Below are 18008 nucleotides of genomic sequence, written 5' to 3'. Positions count from 1 at the left end.
TTAAGTTCATGAAGAAAATTCGAAATTCGAATGCCAAATGTTGGTAAGAGTTTTTGGTTTTGAATGAATATGTTTGACAACAAGATCAAAAGCCGGGTTTTTCTGGTTGGATTTCAATTGGGTGGCATATTGAAGAGCAAGTTTTTTCCTTCGGTCATTTAAAGATGGTTCACTTGCCTCTACATAAAGGCTCTGCACTGGTTTTGTTCGGAAAGCACAAAGTGCTAGACGTAATCCTTGGTTATGGATAGGATCCAACATCTGCGGTAAGAATTGCGTGCCGATCTATAAACGATGGAGCCATAGTCGAGTTTTGATCGAATAAGTGCCCTTTAAAGTCGCAAGAGCATTTCACGGGTCCGCACCCCAGTCAGTATGTGATAGTAGGCGTAAAATGTTCATTGCCTTTGAGCACTTATCCTTTAGGTGTTTAATATGTGGAACAAAGGACAGTTTCGAATCGAAAATTAGTCCGAGGAATTTAGTTTGCTCGACAACGGGAATTTTGCTACCATTTAATGTTAGATCTGGATCATTATGTGGTTTTCGTTTTTGGTAGTGCATGCAGACAGTTTTTGATCTGGAAAATGTGAAGCCGTTTTCATCTGCCCATGTTTGTAGTTTTCCTAAACATTGTTGAAGTTGTTCTTCGACCTATAGCAGATCAAGAAGTCATCAACGAATAGAGACCCTGGCCAGTCTGTCTTATAATATATATTTTCATGTTATTTCAAGTAATCTAATTAATTCCACATATATCAAAATTATTTTTCTTTTATCTAGCTATTCAGATTTATCAAAGATATATTATTAATCTAAATTTCTTTCATATTTACATCGCTTTTCGATTTAGACTGTACATGTCATTATTTTCCAGTAGTTGTTTTAAATTGATTTTGAGAATCCCAACATCTCGTCAAAAGAAAACAAAAACATATAATTGATCATTTTACTTGTATTAACTTGAATAACCTATAGATTTGCATAAAACAAGAGAAAATTAAGAAATCACATTAATATAACGACAATTATCTTTTTTTTTAGTTTCGTCCACATCTAATTCAAAAAATTTCTTGATATTGATTATCTCCGAAATCATTTTCCGTCCTTGTTAAGACCAGAGATTTGTTGACATGTTGTATCCGGTGGTTCCACAAACGGGTGTTCTGTTGCGTTTTCTGCGGTCAAAATCCTTGACTGCTATGCATTAAATGCAAGATATTATTCGCTTACGTAAACGTCAAATTATATTACAAAGATGTATTTTTATTTTTGATATTGAACTTTTCATAAAGGTAATGATATTTCCTGCTAAGAGTTTGTCCAGATGAACAAGAATGATACCATCATATATAAAACAGAGATTATGATATTATTTATAAAATAGAAATTATAATATTATATATAAAATAGAAATAATATTATTATATATAAAATAGAAATGATAATATTACATATAAAATAGAAATAATAATATTATATATAAAATAGAAATGATAATATTACATATAAAATAGAAATGATAATATTATATATAAAATAGAAATTATAATATTATGTATAAAATAGAAATTATAATAATTATATAAAATAGAAATTATAATGTTATATAGAAAATGATAAAGATAATATTGCATAAATCGACATTTGACAATATAAAAGAAACAGGCAAAAGTTTTAACGTTAAGAATTGGTTGGATGAAAACTTACCTTAAGTGAATCAATGTCCGCAGATATGTAATGAATATACTTCGACTTTTCAAGAGCTGATCGGAATCGAGTCCTTACTGTCGCATCTGTCCAGTTCCATGTCTTTATTATAGGTATGACGTCATCAACGTCGTCAGTTATAGTATCGTAGACCGGTGTACTTTCGCAGGAGGTAATATGCATACGGGGGTAATATAGAATGAATGCCTCGCACATCTCGTCTTGTGTAGATACCCCTCCCTTATAACATGATTATATAATCAATTTACTTAATGCTATTTTGTAATTATATAAATAAAATATTAAAAAACCTACATTTAATCGGAAATCTTATTTTGATGCTATTCGCATTGAAAACCGAAAGTTTACTTATGACTGCGTTAAATTCATTTCTTCATATACTTTTTATATATACTTATATGCTCTATTTTCTGCTAACATACCTTTTTCCTCGATCAGTAGTACTAGTGTGCTAATTCATCATTTTTTACTATTCTGTTCAACACTTAAGATACACTTAATGCTTGAGTTTAAATATGTTTACAGTAAATAATTTACCATTCTCTCTCAAAATCCTCTATTCAATCTAGATACAAACGATATTATGTGTATCATTTTGGTAGTAGACACACAATGCATCAATAAACTGTAACAAAGTTACAACTAGACTTTGCATTAATTAATTTTATATAGATTTTATATCTCACTAATTGATATCCTACGGGATATATCTTTTGTACTACTGAGTTGTGTTCGTATATATTCAGAAAAGAAATTCCTATTCTCGCTTTTTATAAGTCATTTCTGAATGCATATTAACCATGGCAAATTTCGTACACCGTTCATTATCGTGCTCACTGACACCACTAACAATAGCATTGTTATAATCATATTTGAATTTATTTGCTTTACAAATGTTTGTTCAGGGCATGCCTATGCTAAGGAGATACTGTGACAAAGTACACTGAATAGTTTTGAAAGTACAAAGCATTCAAAGCAATGTATTGATAGCGATCGAAAGGTCAGTTTGTTAGTTGGCATTGTGATTTAATTAACAATGACATTATCCGGCTAAAAGAAAAAATCGAATTACTCACCTGCGTGATATTCTGCCTGTGGCTGGAATCGTACACGCAATTGAGCTCCAGCTTGTCAGTCTGTAGAATAGAAGACCCCACCAAGAAAATGTTGTAACGTTCGTTACAATTTAATTTGCATCTGCTAAATACATTAAATTCCATGAATATGCATCTATAATTACTCTTCATTATTGCATGATTTGTTAGAGAAGACTTCTGTCTAGTTTTATCCCCAAGCACATTTTCTATTGTCTCCTTTGACAAAACTTTTACTTTTTGCTAGTTGAACGTCCGCTCCAGCAAAGAAGAATGCTTGTTTGTTCATGACTTACTAAAGCGATTTAAAATGGATTTTGTTACTCCAGGTCTGAAGGTTGTAGCTGAAAGCGATTTACTAAGAAACATAACTTTCCTATTTCGTTATCAGTAGGACGAGACACTAGAATGCAATGTCTACCTTATATTGGCCCCAATATAAGGTAGACATTGCATTCTAGTGTAATGACAGTATAAACCGGCCTTTTGCTTGCACAAATTGAACAAGGGGCCGTCCTTACGCGGCCTTAATGCATTGACAGTGCATTAAAATGTGCTGTGCAACCACTGTCATATAAAATGTCCTGCTAGTATATGCCGGTTGATTATTTTGACGAACATGACAGTAGAGATGATAAAAATAGAGAAAAAGTAGCCATAATAAATTTTCTTTGTCTCGCATGATTTTTTTTATCATGATCCTGTATCTTGATACAAAAAAGATACGAAAAGAAAATGTTATATTTATCTTTAATCTTTAACATGTTAGCATCTTTAAATATAACTGATATTGATATAGTTGAGCAGAAAAATATTAATTAAACGGTGTCTGAAACTCGTCAGTGATGATATATTAGCTATTGATATCTTATGCGGAACAGATCAATGGGTTTCACACAATCACATTGACAAAGCATATTATCAGTGCCGAATGTACCTTCCAATAATAACATAGCAATAGAAATTCGAGCATATAATATAAACATTTAATATTGAATTTCGTTTTGATTCAATTTCTTACCACTGATGTTACACAAATGATTTTTACCGGATATATTGTTCTCTTCTCTGAAAGGTAGCGCATGTCTTGGAAATCAAAATCGAAGTGCCTGTCGGTCACAAGGGGTTTAATCTCTCGGCCGTTCCTGTGTATACGTGTAATCATTTGCCTCCCCAGTAGATGGGAGTGTTGTAGAACTGCAAATATTTGTATGCCCTCTGGTGGTATACCCTGTAGTTACAATTACGGGAATGTATTTATTACATGTTGACAATCTATCAGAAACACACTTTCCTTTAGGACCACATTTTCTTTCCCGTTTAGCCTGAACAAGATTTTCTCTATCGACCCTAGGTTTTGATTTCTCTGTCACCCCTCAAGTAAGATTCGATTGAAAATGTCTTAATTCCTCATGCTAGGGGTTAATTGTATTAATCTTATCTAATTGGGCCTTTCCAATAATTTTGTATTAGAATCTATTTTTTTTTTTTTTTTTTTTTTGCTATCGGAATCCTGATTTCGTTTTAATGTTCTCTTGTTATTATGAGAGAAGTCCTTATCTTGTCGATGGAAGTTTAGCGACAAAAGCTTATGACATACTAACTTGTGTTCGTAGTTCTAAACAGGCCTGTGGTTTATCGATCAAAGATCTAATATCAGGCTGATATGACTCGTAAGAAAAGAAAAAAAACCAACATTTTTTTTTCTAGAGAAATCTTGCATAAAACACATATGTACCTTTAAATTCACTATAAACATGATTGACGTTTAAGGGATCTCGCTTATTGTATTGGAGATGAACAACTAATTCCATGCTATCCACACGTTTAGTTTAGGCTTAGAGCTTGACGTAAACAATTAATATGCAAATCGTAGAATGCATGTGGCTAGTTTAGGGAGTTGATGGTTTTCAATGACATGCATGTACATGTATAATAATTTCTTCATCAGATGTCCGATTAATAAATGACCCTTTATTTGTACCCATTTAACCTTCAAACGAAGCATTGCAATAGGTCAAAACATGTCGATAACACCGTGAAGCATACTATTTCGCAATATACATATTGAATATGAAAATGCGTCATAGATGTGTATTGTCCTCCTTGACCACATTAAAAATTCTAGGGGCCAATATTATCGAAAATGAGGAAGAGACGCCTGAAAGATGAAACTAGCCTGTAATGGCGAATGTAAAGATACAGAACCTATTTTTAACTCATTTATCAGTTTTATCGTCCTTATTTAAGCATGTTCTAATTGGCACGATCTGATCATCAGAGCTTATCAACGTTGTTTTATAAAAGATACAAAAATAACAAAACCATATAACGGGTTTTCAAGAGTTCGTAATAATGTTGTTGATATCAATTTGTTTTATTTTATACATATGAACTCTGTTTAAGATACTTTAATTGTATAATTATAAATTTACACGTATTAATATGCCTTATATAGCAAAATTATAATGAAACATTTTAATATTTTCACGTTATATATATCTTCAATTACGAACTAACCTTTTTGAGAAAACTCGAAGGACAAAACGCCTGCGAGACGAAGTTGGGTTCCATTGGAGGAATGATATGCATCCGAGAAACACCCATTCCTAAAAGAAGCAGTCCAGCATCGTGTTTCCGAAGTGTTGGTGTCATTGTTATTCGGATACCAGAACTATCAACAATGCCTGTAGAAAATACTTTAAAAATCAACAAAGAATATGTTTTTCAAATTAAACTGTTTTTTTTTTCTAAAAGATAAGGAAAATAAGCCCAGTTGTACTATAGGTTAAGAGTCTTAAGCTTCATCGACAGCGCCCGACATTACCCAAGATCAGGTAAACGAATATTCAAGTACGCTTGAATAATACGCATTGAAATTATACACCAAATAAGTGACATAGAAAAATTGCGTATCTTAAGTTCGCATGCATGCAAAGATAATAATCAAAATCATTGTAATGGATGCATTGTTGAAAATCTTTTCCATGGGAAAATAAAAAAAAAAGTAATAATAACGAAAATCATGTGAATTAATTGAAAATATATAAAGTGCTGAATTATAATATGAACAATCGTGTTTAGATATCTCGAGATTCATATAAACTAATAGTGACATCACATACCTGCCTTGGCCGTTGGATTGTTGTAATGTGTCTCCATGACAAAGAAGTCTGGATCATTAGCAGTACCGAGTGAGAACCCTGTGTCTGGTGGGTAGTAAAACGTCTGAAGATCGAAAAAAGAAAAGAGGCGATGTAATTTATGATTTCAACTTGAATGTAAAAAACAATAAAAAAATTCAAATGTGAGCAATATCAAATACATTGAAAAAAAATGTATCTTTTTTTTTTTTAAATAAATAAAGTTTCAGACACATTAAGCGATAATTTAGACTAAAACATATTCATCTTATTTTACGCTATATACTCTCACTGCACTTTTGCAAGGTCGAACATCTACATGCTGGTACCAAAACCATCTATGCATTATAATATTATCTATATTGAACAAATTATATTGTATATGATATATCTTAAAAAAATGCCCTGTATAAATTCTTCAAAGCGAATAAATCATTAATTGTATCTTATTCATTTTTGTCGTTGAATTTGTTTTATTACCACAAAAGAATGGCAAAACTATCAAAAACGAGAAAAACTGTTTATAAGTAGAAAAAAAAGTTTTTGCAAACTAAATTTATCTTCTGGAGTATAATTTTGGAAGGCCAAGTAAGTTGAAAGTCGCCCTACCGTTCCTCCTAAAGCCCATGCAACAAACGAGTGGTAACAGCCTTGAAGAGGTTTCGGTGTATTGTAAACTCTACCACACCGAAATTGAGCTCCGCTGTAAGATGTAAGTTCAGCTGCACGTTGATTGCAATGAAAGACTACCATATGGTGTACTACCAGTTCGTTTCCAGGTGTTATGATGGGCTCGTACTGAAAGTTAATGTAGAATTAAAACAAAGATGTAATCCTGTAGATTAGTAATACAAAGTCTCATCTAGCTTGTAGTGAGCTAAAGCTGTCTTTAGCAGATTATTTAAGAAATAATTAACGATGATTCGTGTATTATTGCAGGATATACAACGAGGACGAGGATATTTTGCAATTAAATTAATAACGAAGGCCGCAGGCCTGAGTTATTAATTAAAATTGCAAAATATCCGAGTCCGAGTTGTATATCCTGCAACAATACACGAGTCAAAGTTGATTATTTCTATTCTACCATGTACTGTTTAGTTCTGAGATCGACCTCTTTCTAATAGAAAAACAGCAAAGAAACCCCGGGAAAACCTTGTAATTTATTTCTGGAGTATTGAATTCTTTGTTGATGAAATATACAGGCAATACAGTACTACGATCAAGAGCATCTATCATATGGCATTGATTTTGAAAATTAAAAAAAAAAGGATTAAAAAAAAAGAAAAAAAAGTGGGGGCCTCCGTAGGATTCGAACTCGCGTCGTGATAAAAATGTATTGAAAGACTAACCCATTAGCCCACTCGGCTGTAGTAACCTTTTATGAAACGGTTGAATATTAGATATTTAAAATTGTAACAGCCGTGACTCACGAGCGTGTATTATTGGAACGAGCGTGGGTTATTGGAAAATAATACATGGTTTTTAACCAATCAAAACTGGCGTTACTTACCAAACATGGTAGAATACTTATTGAAACTTAATGTATATTTAAGTATTTTAGATAAAGATCATAGGTAGATAATGATACCTATACAATGACACTTGATTTGGACGTGAAACATAATACTTAATTTTATCGTTTTGGGCTTTTAATTTTCTATCTTTCTTTTGAAGGACGTATGCAGATGTCCGCACAATGTTTTTGTGGCGTTGTGCGATTAAATACTGTAATTATCTTCAGACTTGAATAATCCTTTGTACATTCATAACTTCAAGGTTTTACTGACATACTATACCTTGATCATGTGATGTTTGGAAGCAAGGGGAGGTAACGTAAATGTTTGGCAGGAATAAACCGTGGTATCATTGGGGACATGGTACTGTTGGTAAACAAAACAAAAAAAATAAAAATACAAAAATATCAAGATCACAAACAACAGTATTAACAGTTACTTTATAAAACAAAGATTCTACACCTCCGATAAAGAGACATGTTGACTAACGGAAAACAAGAGAAGGCATTGTAAATATGTATACTATATAACATTTTACACGATTACAAACCCTCTAAAATCTCAAACTTATGATTTTAATTTTTAGATTGATTTTGTTTATTTTGCTTAACGTCCTATTAATATCCATGGGCATTTAAAGACATGCCAGGTTTTGGAGGTGTGGGAAACCGGAATATCCGGAGAAAAACCACCGACCTACGGTCAGTACCTGGCAACTGCCCCATGCGGGTTCCGAACTTTTTTAATTCGAAATAAAAAATCAATTATATATATATTCAATCTTACTTAAGCGATTCTTATAATGACGCTGTTTTATGGACTATTAAGTAATGTATTACATCATTTCAATATGGTATTTATTGACGATTTGAATGCAAGAGCTTCACAGATACATATTGCGTGCTCCCAAGACATTATCAATAACCATATGCTATGTATCACCTTGTGTTTTATTGAACAACGTGTTGATTTTTTATGAAGTATATGTTTTAAAATTGTCACCTGGATACAATTTTGCGCATGGATAAATTCATTATACACTGTCGTCCCGCCATTTGCATAGGGACATGACGCAGGTTTTACTGAGTGAATGCGGTCCGTTTGATCAGGGATATCGGAGTAGATCTTTATATTGCTAACTGGCACGCATTCACTTCATCACTCAGAGGTATGCAAAGTCATAGGACAGCGAGAGTCCTTTTTTATGGTCTTATTAAATGAGAAGAGAATATTAATTTGTTTGTGTTTTACTATTAACTATAAAATATCGCGTCTTGAAATTTCGCTCGCGCGTACATGAAATATATTAATACGCATTGAATGAAATCACGATTTGGGTGCAGTTATGTTTTTATTGACTGCAAATATATCTAGATAGTGGAATGCAACATTAACTGTACAAACCCAGCTTAAAATAATGATGATTTGGTTTGCACAATTTTTTTTTAATGTTTCGCCATTTGAAACAATTTGGTATTTTAACATTAATTATGTAGAACTTTATCAACTACTACCAGTCGTCACTTCCGCAAATAACATCTTAGCAATCAAAAAGGGAAATCAAACAAATTAAATTATCTCTTCAATCTTACACTTTTCTGAAGGAAGTCAAATGTGACTGCATCGCTAGGCATATTGACGTCATCGGCTGTCAGGGAGGAAGACAATAGCATGACGCTCTTTGTTCCCCGCCTGGTGGCGCCATGGTAGGGGATGCTACCCGCCACATCGTCCGGATGGTAGGAGAAGATAATTCGAGTAGTATCACTCTGGAAAACAAAACGTTGACTAATTTCAAAGCTTATAATACAAGCATATACACTATATTACACATTTTTCAACATCAATAATCTCCGGACTGATACATTTGTGTTGCATTTATTTTATTTATGTCTATTTTGATAAACTTAGCTTCCCCTATTAATAATAAGAAAAAAATGACGTGGTGATTTCATTTTTAACGGACCGGTACAGCTAGCCGAAAATGAAAGAACCGGTACTGGTCCTCCTTATCTACCGTCCTGTTATTTCTATACGTACCGTAATAACCATATCATCAGCACTATCACATGTGTTGAGTTTGCGTACAAAGGTAAGGACAGTACCGGAAGCAGTTTCCTTGCCAGCGATGAGAAACCAGTCTTGTGACTGGTCAACAATTGGCGGTGCATGTTGGGTAGTGTGATAGTCCTGAATAACAAGCATTACAATGATACATATTAATGTGAATCGTAAAAAGTGCAGATGTGATGAAATCATTGATAATTACAAGATAATCGACTTCCTTATAAAAAATACACACATAACGAGGTTTCTGAAAAATATCTAATGATCATTATTTCATTCACTCTATACAGGGCTATATCGCTGAGTACGAGAACATTACAAAAGGTAGACCTTAAAATAGGTTTGGCCGTCCTTGACTCCCCCCACGATGACGTCAGCTGGGAACATCTTTCCATTCGGGGAGATTCCGAGTCCAATATATCCATGTGTGTTCACGTGAGTCTCAAAGGTAATATGAGTGTCATTGGCGGTCCAAAATAGCCAGTATTGACCAGTCGTATCCAGCTGGACATAATGGTCAAAATGGCGCGTTGGCGTTGGCTTTGGTATCTGTAAACATTATTGGAAACGGATCAATATTGTTAAGTACGTTTTCTACCACAAAATGAGGATGCTATTCAATTCTCAAGGCATGAAATAATCATTACAACTGTTGAATAACATTCAGTTTATACCACACGTGGACTAAACTCTAAATGCGTTATGTTTGGTTGATACGGTGACCTTTGACCGGGACATTGTTTTTATTACGTGGCTCAATCCAATTTGATTGACCAACACTTGAAGGCCGTTTCACGATGTCCAGGAAATGATAACGCGTTAGAACAAGTTCGCAGTTGTTTTGTTATATTCTTGAAAATATATATTGAAATTTATCAATTTATTACTTTGAAAGGATAAACCTCCTTATCATTTTGTTAAGAATTGTAATGAAATGTAATATTTTCATACATTTCCAACTTTGTCAGTTTTGCATATTCATTAGCGGCATTTCAAATTAGGTAATATCATTACACCTGATATTGTGAAAAGAACACACATTGACACAAAACAGGTCACTTCATTCTCAGAATAGTTTTTCTATTTTGGTAGAAACAGGTCACACAAACTCATGGCTGTTGTAAATGGTATTTCTTTCACTCTTGATAGTTATTTTTCAAAAGGTACAAAAAAAAAAAAAAAAAAAAAACACTCGGTTAAGCTCGATGGTTATCTTTTAAAAGTTACAAAAAACATTCGCTTAAGTTATTGTTTTTGTAACTTTTGAAAAATAAGTAACTCGATTAAAAGAAATATCTTATACAACAACCACTCGTTGTGTAACCTCTATTTCTCCAATAATTATCGATCTTTATGATTTATGTAGCTTCAATGCTATGAGCATTTACATTCGATTTCCCGATCAGTCCTGAATATATATGTGGTCCCCCTGCCTAGCAACATGGGTCTTCTCCGGGTACTTCAGTTTCCTCGAGTAAGGCCGATCGCGCGCTTTAATCTGGGACAACAAGATGGATTTATTATAAACTGATATACCTTGATTCCAAATTATTTATTTATCTTTTTGGAAGAGGCTGTCCATAATGCCTGGTCTGAAAGTATGTCAATATTTCAACCCTACTATAAACAAACATTTCTAATTGGCTAAGAAATTGATGGTACAGTCGATTAACACAAATATGGCGTCGCCATTTGTAACGTCGTTTTTGATTGGCTAGAAGAGTTGCGAACCATTTTTTTTAAAGGAATGGGTCTGTAACAGAAAGTAAAAACTGATATAGTTAGAGATGAAATAATTAAGAATAGTTTTAATTGTATTCACACACTGAGCTATTTGCATGATCCGCTAAATTGATCTGGAATATTCCCCTTTGTTTTTTAAGATAAGTGTAAATGTTGAAATATGGCGCGACCAAATAGACATCCTCAAGAAAACATGAGAAAATTCCTATGCTCCCAAGCTCTACAGCTTTACTTGACAGTCAAAACGTGAACGAAACAAGATGACACACTTCTACAGGGCTGAGGTCGCACAAGCACATTTGTCTCGTCAATGTCCTTGGTGATGTGTCAATAAACAGTGATATGTACACAGTGTTATCATGCAAGGTTTAAATACCTAAAATGTACCATGTTAACCTCAATTACGTAATCCTATAACCTTGTTAGTTTAACTGATTTTACTCTGAGTAATAAAGACACATTTTCAATACTTTTTCCTAATAATATTTGGCCCCATACCTCTGGATTACAGTATCAAAAAGCTTTTAAAAGTGTTTAAATATTCAGTAAGTCAACGAACAGTATACAAGATGTTGCTTTCCTTTCTGTGGCAGCTCTGCGTCTATGTATTTTGAACCAATTTGATATTTTTTAAGAGATCATAAAATAAATAAATTAAGCTGAAGATAAGGATACTCATCTGTATACAGTTTTTTGTAGCCAGCTTAAAAGATATAAAACAATATGAATTCTGAACTTATTTTGACTATATTTAATCTATTTCAATGTTATTTTCCAAGTCACAATTTAATTTTTCGATATTTACTTAATAGTTTTCGAAATACATTTTCTCAATATGAAACTGGGCCTTTAGTATAATCCTTATATGTATCATTCAAAACTTGTAGTACATTTTAATTAAAATTGATAACATGTATTTTAACATTAATGATAATACGTACATTGTATAGCGATATTAGCCATTAACTGTAAACTCTTTGGTTTCATTATATAATCTTAGATAGCTGATTGGCTGATTCATAAAAAAAATGAAAGTTGTTGAATGTGTGTAGCAGAAAATTTATATTATGTACTGTGTAATATTGATTAGAAATAATGTCGGTGCTAAAATAATTTAGTTTTGTATGAAACACCTCCATAACAAAATTTTTGACGTTGCGAAATGTAGCGTCATTTTTGATTGGCTGATGACGTTGCGTAATAATTTATCACAGAAAAGAGTTCGCCAAAGAAAGTGTGTATAAGACGAAATTAAATTATAAGAATTAACATTAATTATTTTTTCTGTTATACAGTCATAACATAAAGAAACTGGAGTGTACTCTCTTCATAAACCGCTTCGCGGTTTATTTAGAGTACACTCCAGTTTTTTCTGTTATGACTGTATAACAGAAAAAAATAATTGATGTTAATCCTTCAATATTTTATGAATTATGGCATTGTGCATATAAACACCACAGCAAAGTACGCCAGTAAGGTTAATCACCACAAAACAAGTCACTGACACAACGATAGGCTTTTACTCACAGCAAGGCGGAAACAAGAGAGAGTACAATAAACATGATACATATAAAGCCGGATCCGGGTCCGGAATTCCGGAATGCAACAATTAACATTACACAACATATTTATGTTGGCGCCACCCTTTTTCAATACAATAAAAGTCCTGCACATTATGGAAGGGTGCAAACTTAAAAGTTTTTTTTAAACATCTTTTACAAGTTTACTGAACGGTATATTTACTTTCTGCACAAGGTAATAACTAAAGTCGTTAGCACAATATGTCTAGCGAATAAAGACAACTGGAACACGCTGAACACTAACATTTAACGCTAATAAAGGATATAGTCATCATAACGTTTTGGCACAGTCTTTTGGCGTCTCGGACGACTGGTCTGATTGTCCAAACTACAAGAACTAGGGGAAACATCATCGCTGGTAATAGATTCTGGGCTCATCCCTGATCCCTTTAGATCATCACAACACGGCCGAGAGCTGGTATCCGGGGGTGGCATCGAGATGACAACTGGAATGTCTGGAGTTGGGGTTGGAGGTGCTGCAATAGGTACGACTGAGTTGTTATCATCATCATCATCATCAACGCTTAGGTCTTCAGTAGGAGTATCCCTAGAGCTACGAGTTGTGCCACACTCAGTTACTTTGTAACAGTCAGACTTCTTCACTCTGTAGGAGTTGGCACGTAACTGGTTACCAACAAATTTCTGTATCTGGCACCACAAACCATCAAGCTTTGACACCAAATACCTGTCGCGAGCTGATGACTTATTACGATCCGCGTAAAGATAAACCAGATCACCAACCTGGATAGAAGGAACAGTTGGTACACGCCCATTTGGAGCCTTGGCGTGCTGACTAGACAGGTGATTGGACAGTCTGCGGTCATATTGTGACATAATTAAGTCCTGGTCACTAATAGGGATTTGTCTGTTCATGAACTGGTCTCGCTGGGTCCACATTTCTCGTGCAGATAGCCCGCGACTCCGGATGCGCGTATTCATCCGAGATGTGGCAAGTGAAAGGACAAGAGGGGTTACCGCGCGACACATTGGATCTTGACGTAAGATCTCATCCTCCAGTTCTTGTATTGCACGTTCCGCGACTGGGTTTTTGTTTACGTTCTTAGGGTTTCCCAATTCCAATGTCAACCTGTATTTCCGTAGCAAATCGTCCTTGACAAGAGCTTTGAAACCGGGAGCGGGGTCAGTGCGTATAACTGCATATGGTCCATCAAGAGGATGAAGCTCAATGCAAAGACGTATAAGTGCATCTCGTAGAGTCTCACGCTGTTCGTTCTCAAGTAGAGATGTAGCCGTGTATGATGTGACACACTCGCGGACAACCAAAATAAGTTGCCTTTCCCGTTTGACAACGTCTGCTGCGAACATGCACCCGACAGATACAGGTGGGTCTTGTGAAGTCTGCTCGAGGGCAAAGGAAGGAGCTTTCTTGAGCGACGCGCACTGATGGCAGGTGTCAGTAACCTGCTGTATAGCTGTATCCATATCCAAGGCAAAGAAATAACGATGGACAACCGTCTTAAGCTGATGACAGGTAGGATGCTCAAGTTTGATGTGTAACGAAGTTAACAGACCATCAAGCACCTGCCGCGGAATGATGATTCGATCCTTCGACGCACAGAATGGGGTAGTCGACTTCACGACAAGCAAGCCATCTTTAGAAAGGGATGCAACATTAAGATAACGCTTGACATCTTTTATGTTAGTAAGTTTCTTAGAGGGGCGTGTTCCCTGTCGTAGATGGGCACATGTGCGACGCAAATCGGAGCATTCAGATTGTATGTTCAACCAAGCGGAGCGGCTTGTGAATGGCAACTTTGTGGATCCGTCCAGAATTTCATTCATGTTCACGGTTCGAACTACGGCGCCACTCTCTAAGTTAACAAACGTGCAGATCTGACATGTAGGAAAGTCGCACTCCGGGGCATTACGGCTAGCGAAATCCGATGGCAGAATGGCTGATCCAGACACATGCTGGATGGATACCTGGAAACGGCTAGCTGTCGACAGAAATGTGGTGACTCTAGGACTGGCTGAAAATTCACCTCGACACAGCTTCTCAAAAGCCTGGACACACGGCTTGCTGTCTGTAAGAACACATGGTTTCAAGGATGACTGAATTATATATGGACTAAAGTGCTTGACAGCCGAAGCGATAGATAAAGCCTCAATTTCACAAGGCATCCAGGTTGCTTGGTTACCGCGTAGCTTAGCACTGAAATACCCAGCAAGTTCTGTTCGATTGTCGCGTGACACATAAAGTGTAGCACCGAGTCCGGGGTTTCTCACAGCTCCATCAGTAACGATCCAGAGCTGGTCACTTTGGCGAGGTAGCGTAATAGTGCGACTGTGGGATAAGGCTGCCTGGGCCTTTCTGAATGTCTCGAGTAGTTCATCAGCCCACAGAATGGTGTCTTTCGATTCACGTCCAGCTACAATTTCATCTAGCTGTGATAACAATGCAGAACAACCTTTAACAACGCGGGCTAAAACCTTGTATGCGCCGATGAATGATCGGAGGCCGAAAACTGTAGTAGGAGGGCTGCATGTTGAGAGAGCCGCAAGACGGTGCGGACTAGCCTGAAGGGTGCCAAGTCGCCACACCCAGCCAAGAATGGTCGTTTGCCTCGGGGCAATAGTAGTCTTTGTGGCAGACAGATTTAAGTTACAACGGTGTAAGGCTTCCAGAATCATCTTCTAGTCCAGTAACCTGTCGGACCTTGGCAAAGAATTGTCGGTCTTGACTGGGTAAGTATACACATTTGCTCAAAAAATGGGTATCCGGCCTACCAGCTGCCTTGCATAATGGGCACAATTTGCGATTGCGGGGTTTACCTGAGGGGGTTCTCGGAGCTCGTGACGATTCGGTGTGCGATAACTCAACTCGGGAGATCTCGGCACGCATGGCCTTAGTATCAGCGACGGAATGGATTTCCTCTAAGAGTGATTCAAGTGCCTGCGAGATCTCAGGCTTAATCGAAGCAAGTGTTCGGGAACGAAGTTCAGTACCATATCTCTGTTTTACTAACTTCGGTAGATCAGGGTGAATTAAGCGGAGCCACGTTAAGACCACACAGTTCTCCAGCGTAGGAGTAAGTTCCTCATCTTGAGCAATATTCTCACCATGATGGGTTATACCCATATCCCTGCGAAGTAAATTGTCCTCCATGAAGGCCATTAGCCTTTGATAAAGATCCTCAGGTTTTTCTGTAGGTCCTAAGGTGATGCCGGCGAAATCAATAAAATGTGCCCCTGTTGTCTGAAAACCGTAATGGAGTCGTATAGTTTGCCAAATGTTCTCCAATGACGTAGAATTTTTCACAATCGTATTACGGGAAATGACAGGACAATAGTTAGCAATCTGCCCTAACATCAGTTCCAGCATACTAGCCTTTTGTTCTCTAGTCAGTCTATTGTTCTCTGGAATGTTAACGTCGTCATTTAGGAAGCCCCTGAACGGTGTGTTCCTTACCTTCTTTTCCCAGAAAAAACCTTCGGCGAGAAATCTGGCGAAGTTAGCGTCCAGTGATAAGGTGTAGATTAAATTTTGTCGCCAATTCTCGAAGGATGTTACTGTTTCTGATGTCGTTAGACACCACTGCTTAGGTGCCCTGTGAGTGTGGGCCATGCTGTTGACGATCGTGTGCTCACGGTAGAAATCAACTACGGAGTGACTTTGCTGACACAAATTATGTGATGAAAACGTTCTGTGATGTCTTTAAAATGACAACATGGGTTCTAAGGCCGCTGCCACCACGCCAGTAAGGTTAATCACCACAAAACAAGTCACTGACACAACGATAGGCTTTTACTCACAGCAAGGCGGAAACAAGAGAGAGTACAATAAACATGATACATATAAAGCCGGATCCGGGTCCGGAATTCCGGAATGCAACAATTAACATTACACAACATATTTATGTTGGCGGTAGATATTTTATCTTTAGTACAATATAGTCATATTCAGAAATAATATCAACGCGAAAAAATATCTAATATGAAGTATCGCATTGTGAAAATAAACCACATTTTGAATAAGAAATTTTATCACACGAACAATATAGGTTTTATTCGGAAATAATATCAATGTAAAATATTATATAAATCAAAGCATTGTTTATAAACCATATTACAAATTAGAAATCTTACCTTAAGTACATTATAGTATTAATCAGAAATTGTGAAGTGTGAAATTAGATATAATTATAGCATTGTATATAAAAACCACATTATAAATGATGACATTAGTTGATCAACTGCAGCACGTTGGTCTATTAATATTATCAAAAATTCATGTATTGTACCTATCGCATAAACTATTACTGAATGCTACTTATCCGCATACATTTTTGTATGCTCAATGTTTTTTTTTTCCTTTAAAAATAAATAGATACTGGGAATAGAACAACTTGTATAGTACTAATATATAATAAATATTTATATGTATATCGGTTTATAGATTACACAAAAAATATTACATAGTCTAGAACCAATACGACAAGCTTAAGGTATACTAGACATTTCACCGGAGAGGATACTATTTTTCTTACCTGCCTTTTTAATAAACTGTGGAATACTCACGTAATTAACAGGATCTGTCGCCTGAACCAAACCAAACGTCACTAATCCGACCAAAATGGTCAATTTCAATTTAAAGATTGTCATCTTCAAATTCGTCTGTGTCGCTCGTCTTACATTATTGAAATGAAACAGGGCGGTTGTGGCACACTAAGGTGATATTGAAGTGCGATAAGATTTGGTTGTCATTTCAAAAAGTACAGGTAAACGATGCCCCAGTTCAATCGATATTCCAGAGCTCGTTCCATATCTCGCGATATATGTCGGCTTCCTGACAACATAAATTATGATTCTAGAGATGGAGGTTGGTGAAGGTCATGGAAATATTTCAAGGTCGAAATCATAATCTGTATATGTTGAAGTGTAATACTTCCTTTTGTGGTATAGATTGAAATGTGAGTTGGTCTCTTGTTTTGAATTTTATGTTACAAGGTAATGAGGAGGTATTTCCGAGGCTGCTCCTTCTCGATTATCTGGTCATTTTATCATTGATTGATTTCAAGGACATTTGTTACACACTGAAAATGACATGTATGGCCACAAAAGAAGATGCGCAAACATTTACATCCTTATCTTGTAATCTTTCCTTATATTATA

At 35.7% G+C, this 18008-nt stretch overlaps 1 protein-coding gene across 1 annotated transcript; it reads right to left on the bottom strand.

Moving 5' to 3' along the window:
* Nucleotides 1-940: 940 nt before the first annotated feature.
* Nucleotides 941-17516, bottom strand: LOC117316208 (DBH-like monooxygenase protein 1). Its single transcript, XM_033870736.1, has 12 exons — nucleotides 17415-17516; nucleotides 9883-10101; nucleotides 9526-9675; nucleotides 9078-9254; nucleotides 7768-7851; nucleotides 6578-6766; nucleotides 5951-6053; nucleotides 5346-5512; nucleotides 3874-4056; nucleotides 2808-2867; nucleotides 1711-1950; nucleotides 941-1197 (listed from the first exon to the last, which is right to left on the bottom strand). The coding sequence occupies exons 1-12, from the start codon at nucleotides 17496-17498 to the stop codon at nucleotides 1096-1098; spliced, it is 1758 nt and encodes a 585-aa protein (XP_033726627.1). The 5' UTR covers nucleotides 17499-17516; the 3' UTR covers nucleotides 941-1095.
* Between the last annotated feature and the right edge of the window lie 492 nt (nucleotides 17517-18008).

Source organism: Pecten maximus, chromosome 18, assembly GCF_902652985.1.
Source record: "Pecten maximus chromosome 18, xPecMax1.1, whole genome shotgun sequence".
Taxonomy (NCBI): domain Eukaryota; kingdom Metazoa; phylum Mollusca; class Bivalvia; order Pectinida; family Pectinidae; genus Pecten; species Pecten maximus.
Note: the sequence above shows the minus strand (reverse complement) of the source record. Positions and strands in the feature narration are given on the sequence as shown.

Bases quoted from the DNA above. Each gene is read 5' to 3' on its own strand.
- LOC117316208 (XM_033870736.1), bottom strand. From the start codon at position 17,498: ATGACAATCTTTAAATTGAAATTGACCATTTTGGTCGGATTAGTGACG. The intron at 9,255-9,525 runs GTACGTATAGAA...TTTGTTTTCCAG, and splicing joins CTGATGATATGGTTATTACG to AGTGATACTACTCGAATTAT. The intron at 6,054-6,577 runs GTAGGGCGACTT...TTCGATCTTCAG, and splicing joins CATGGGCTTTAGGAGGAACG to ACGTTTTACTACCCACCAGA.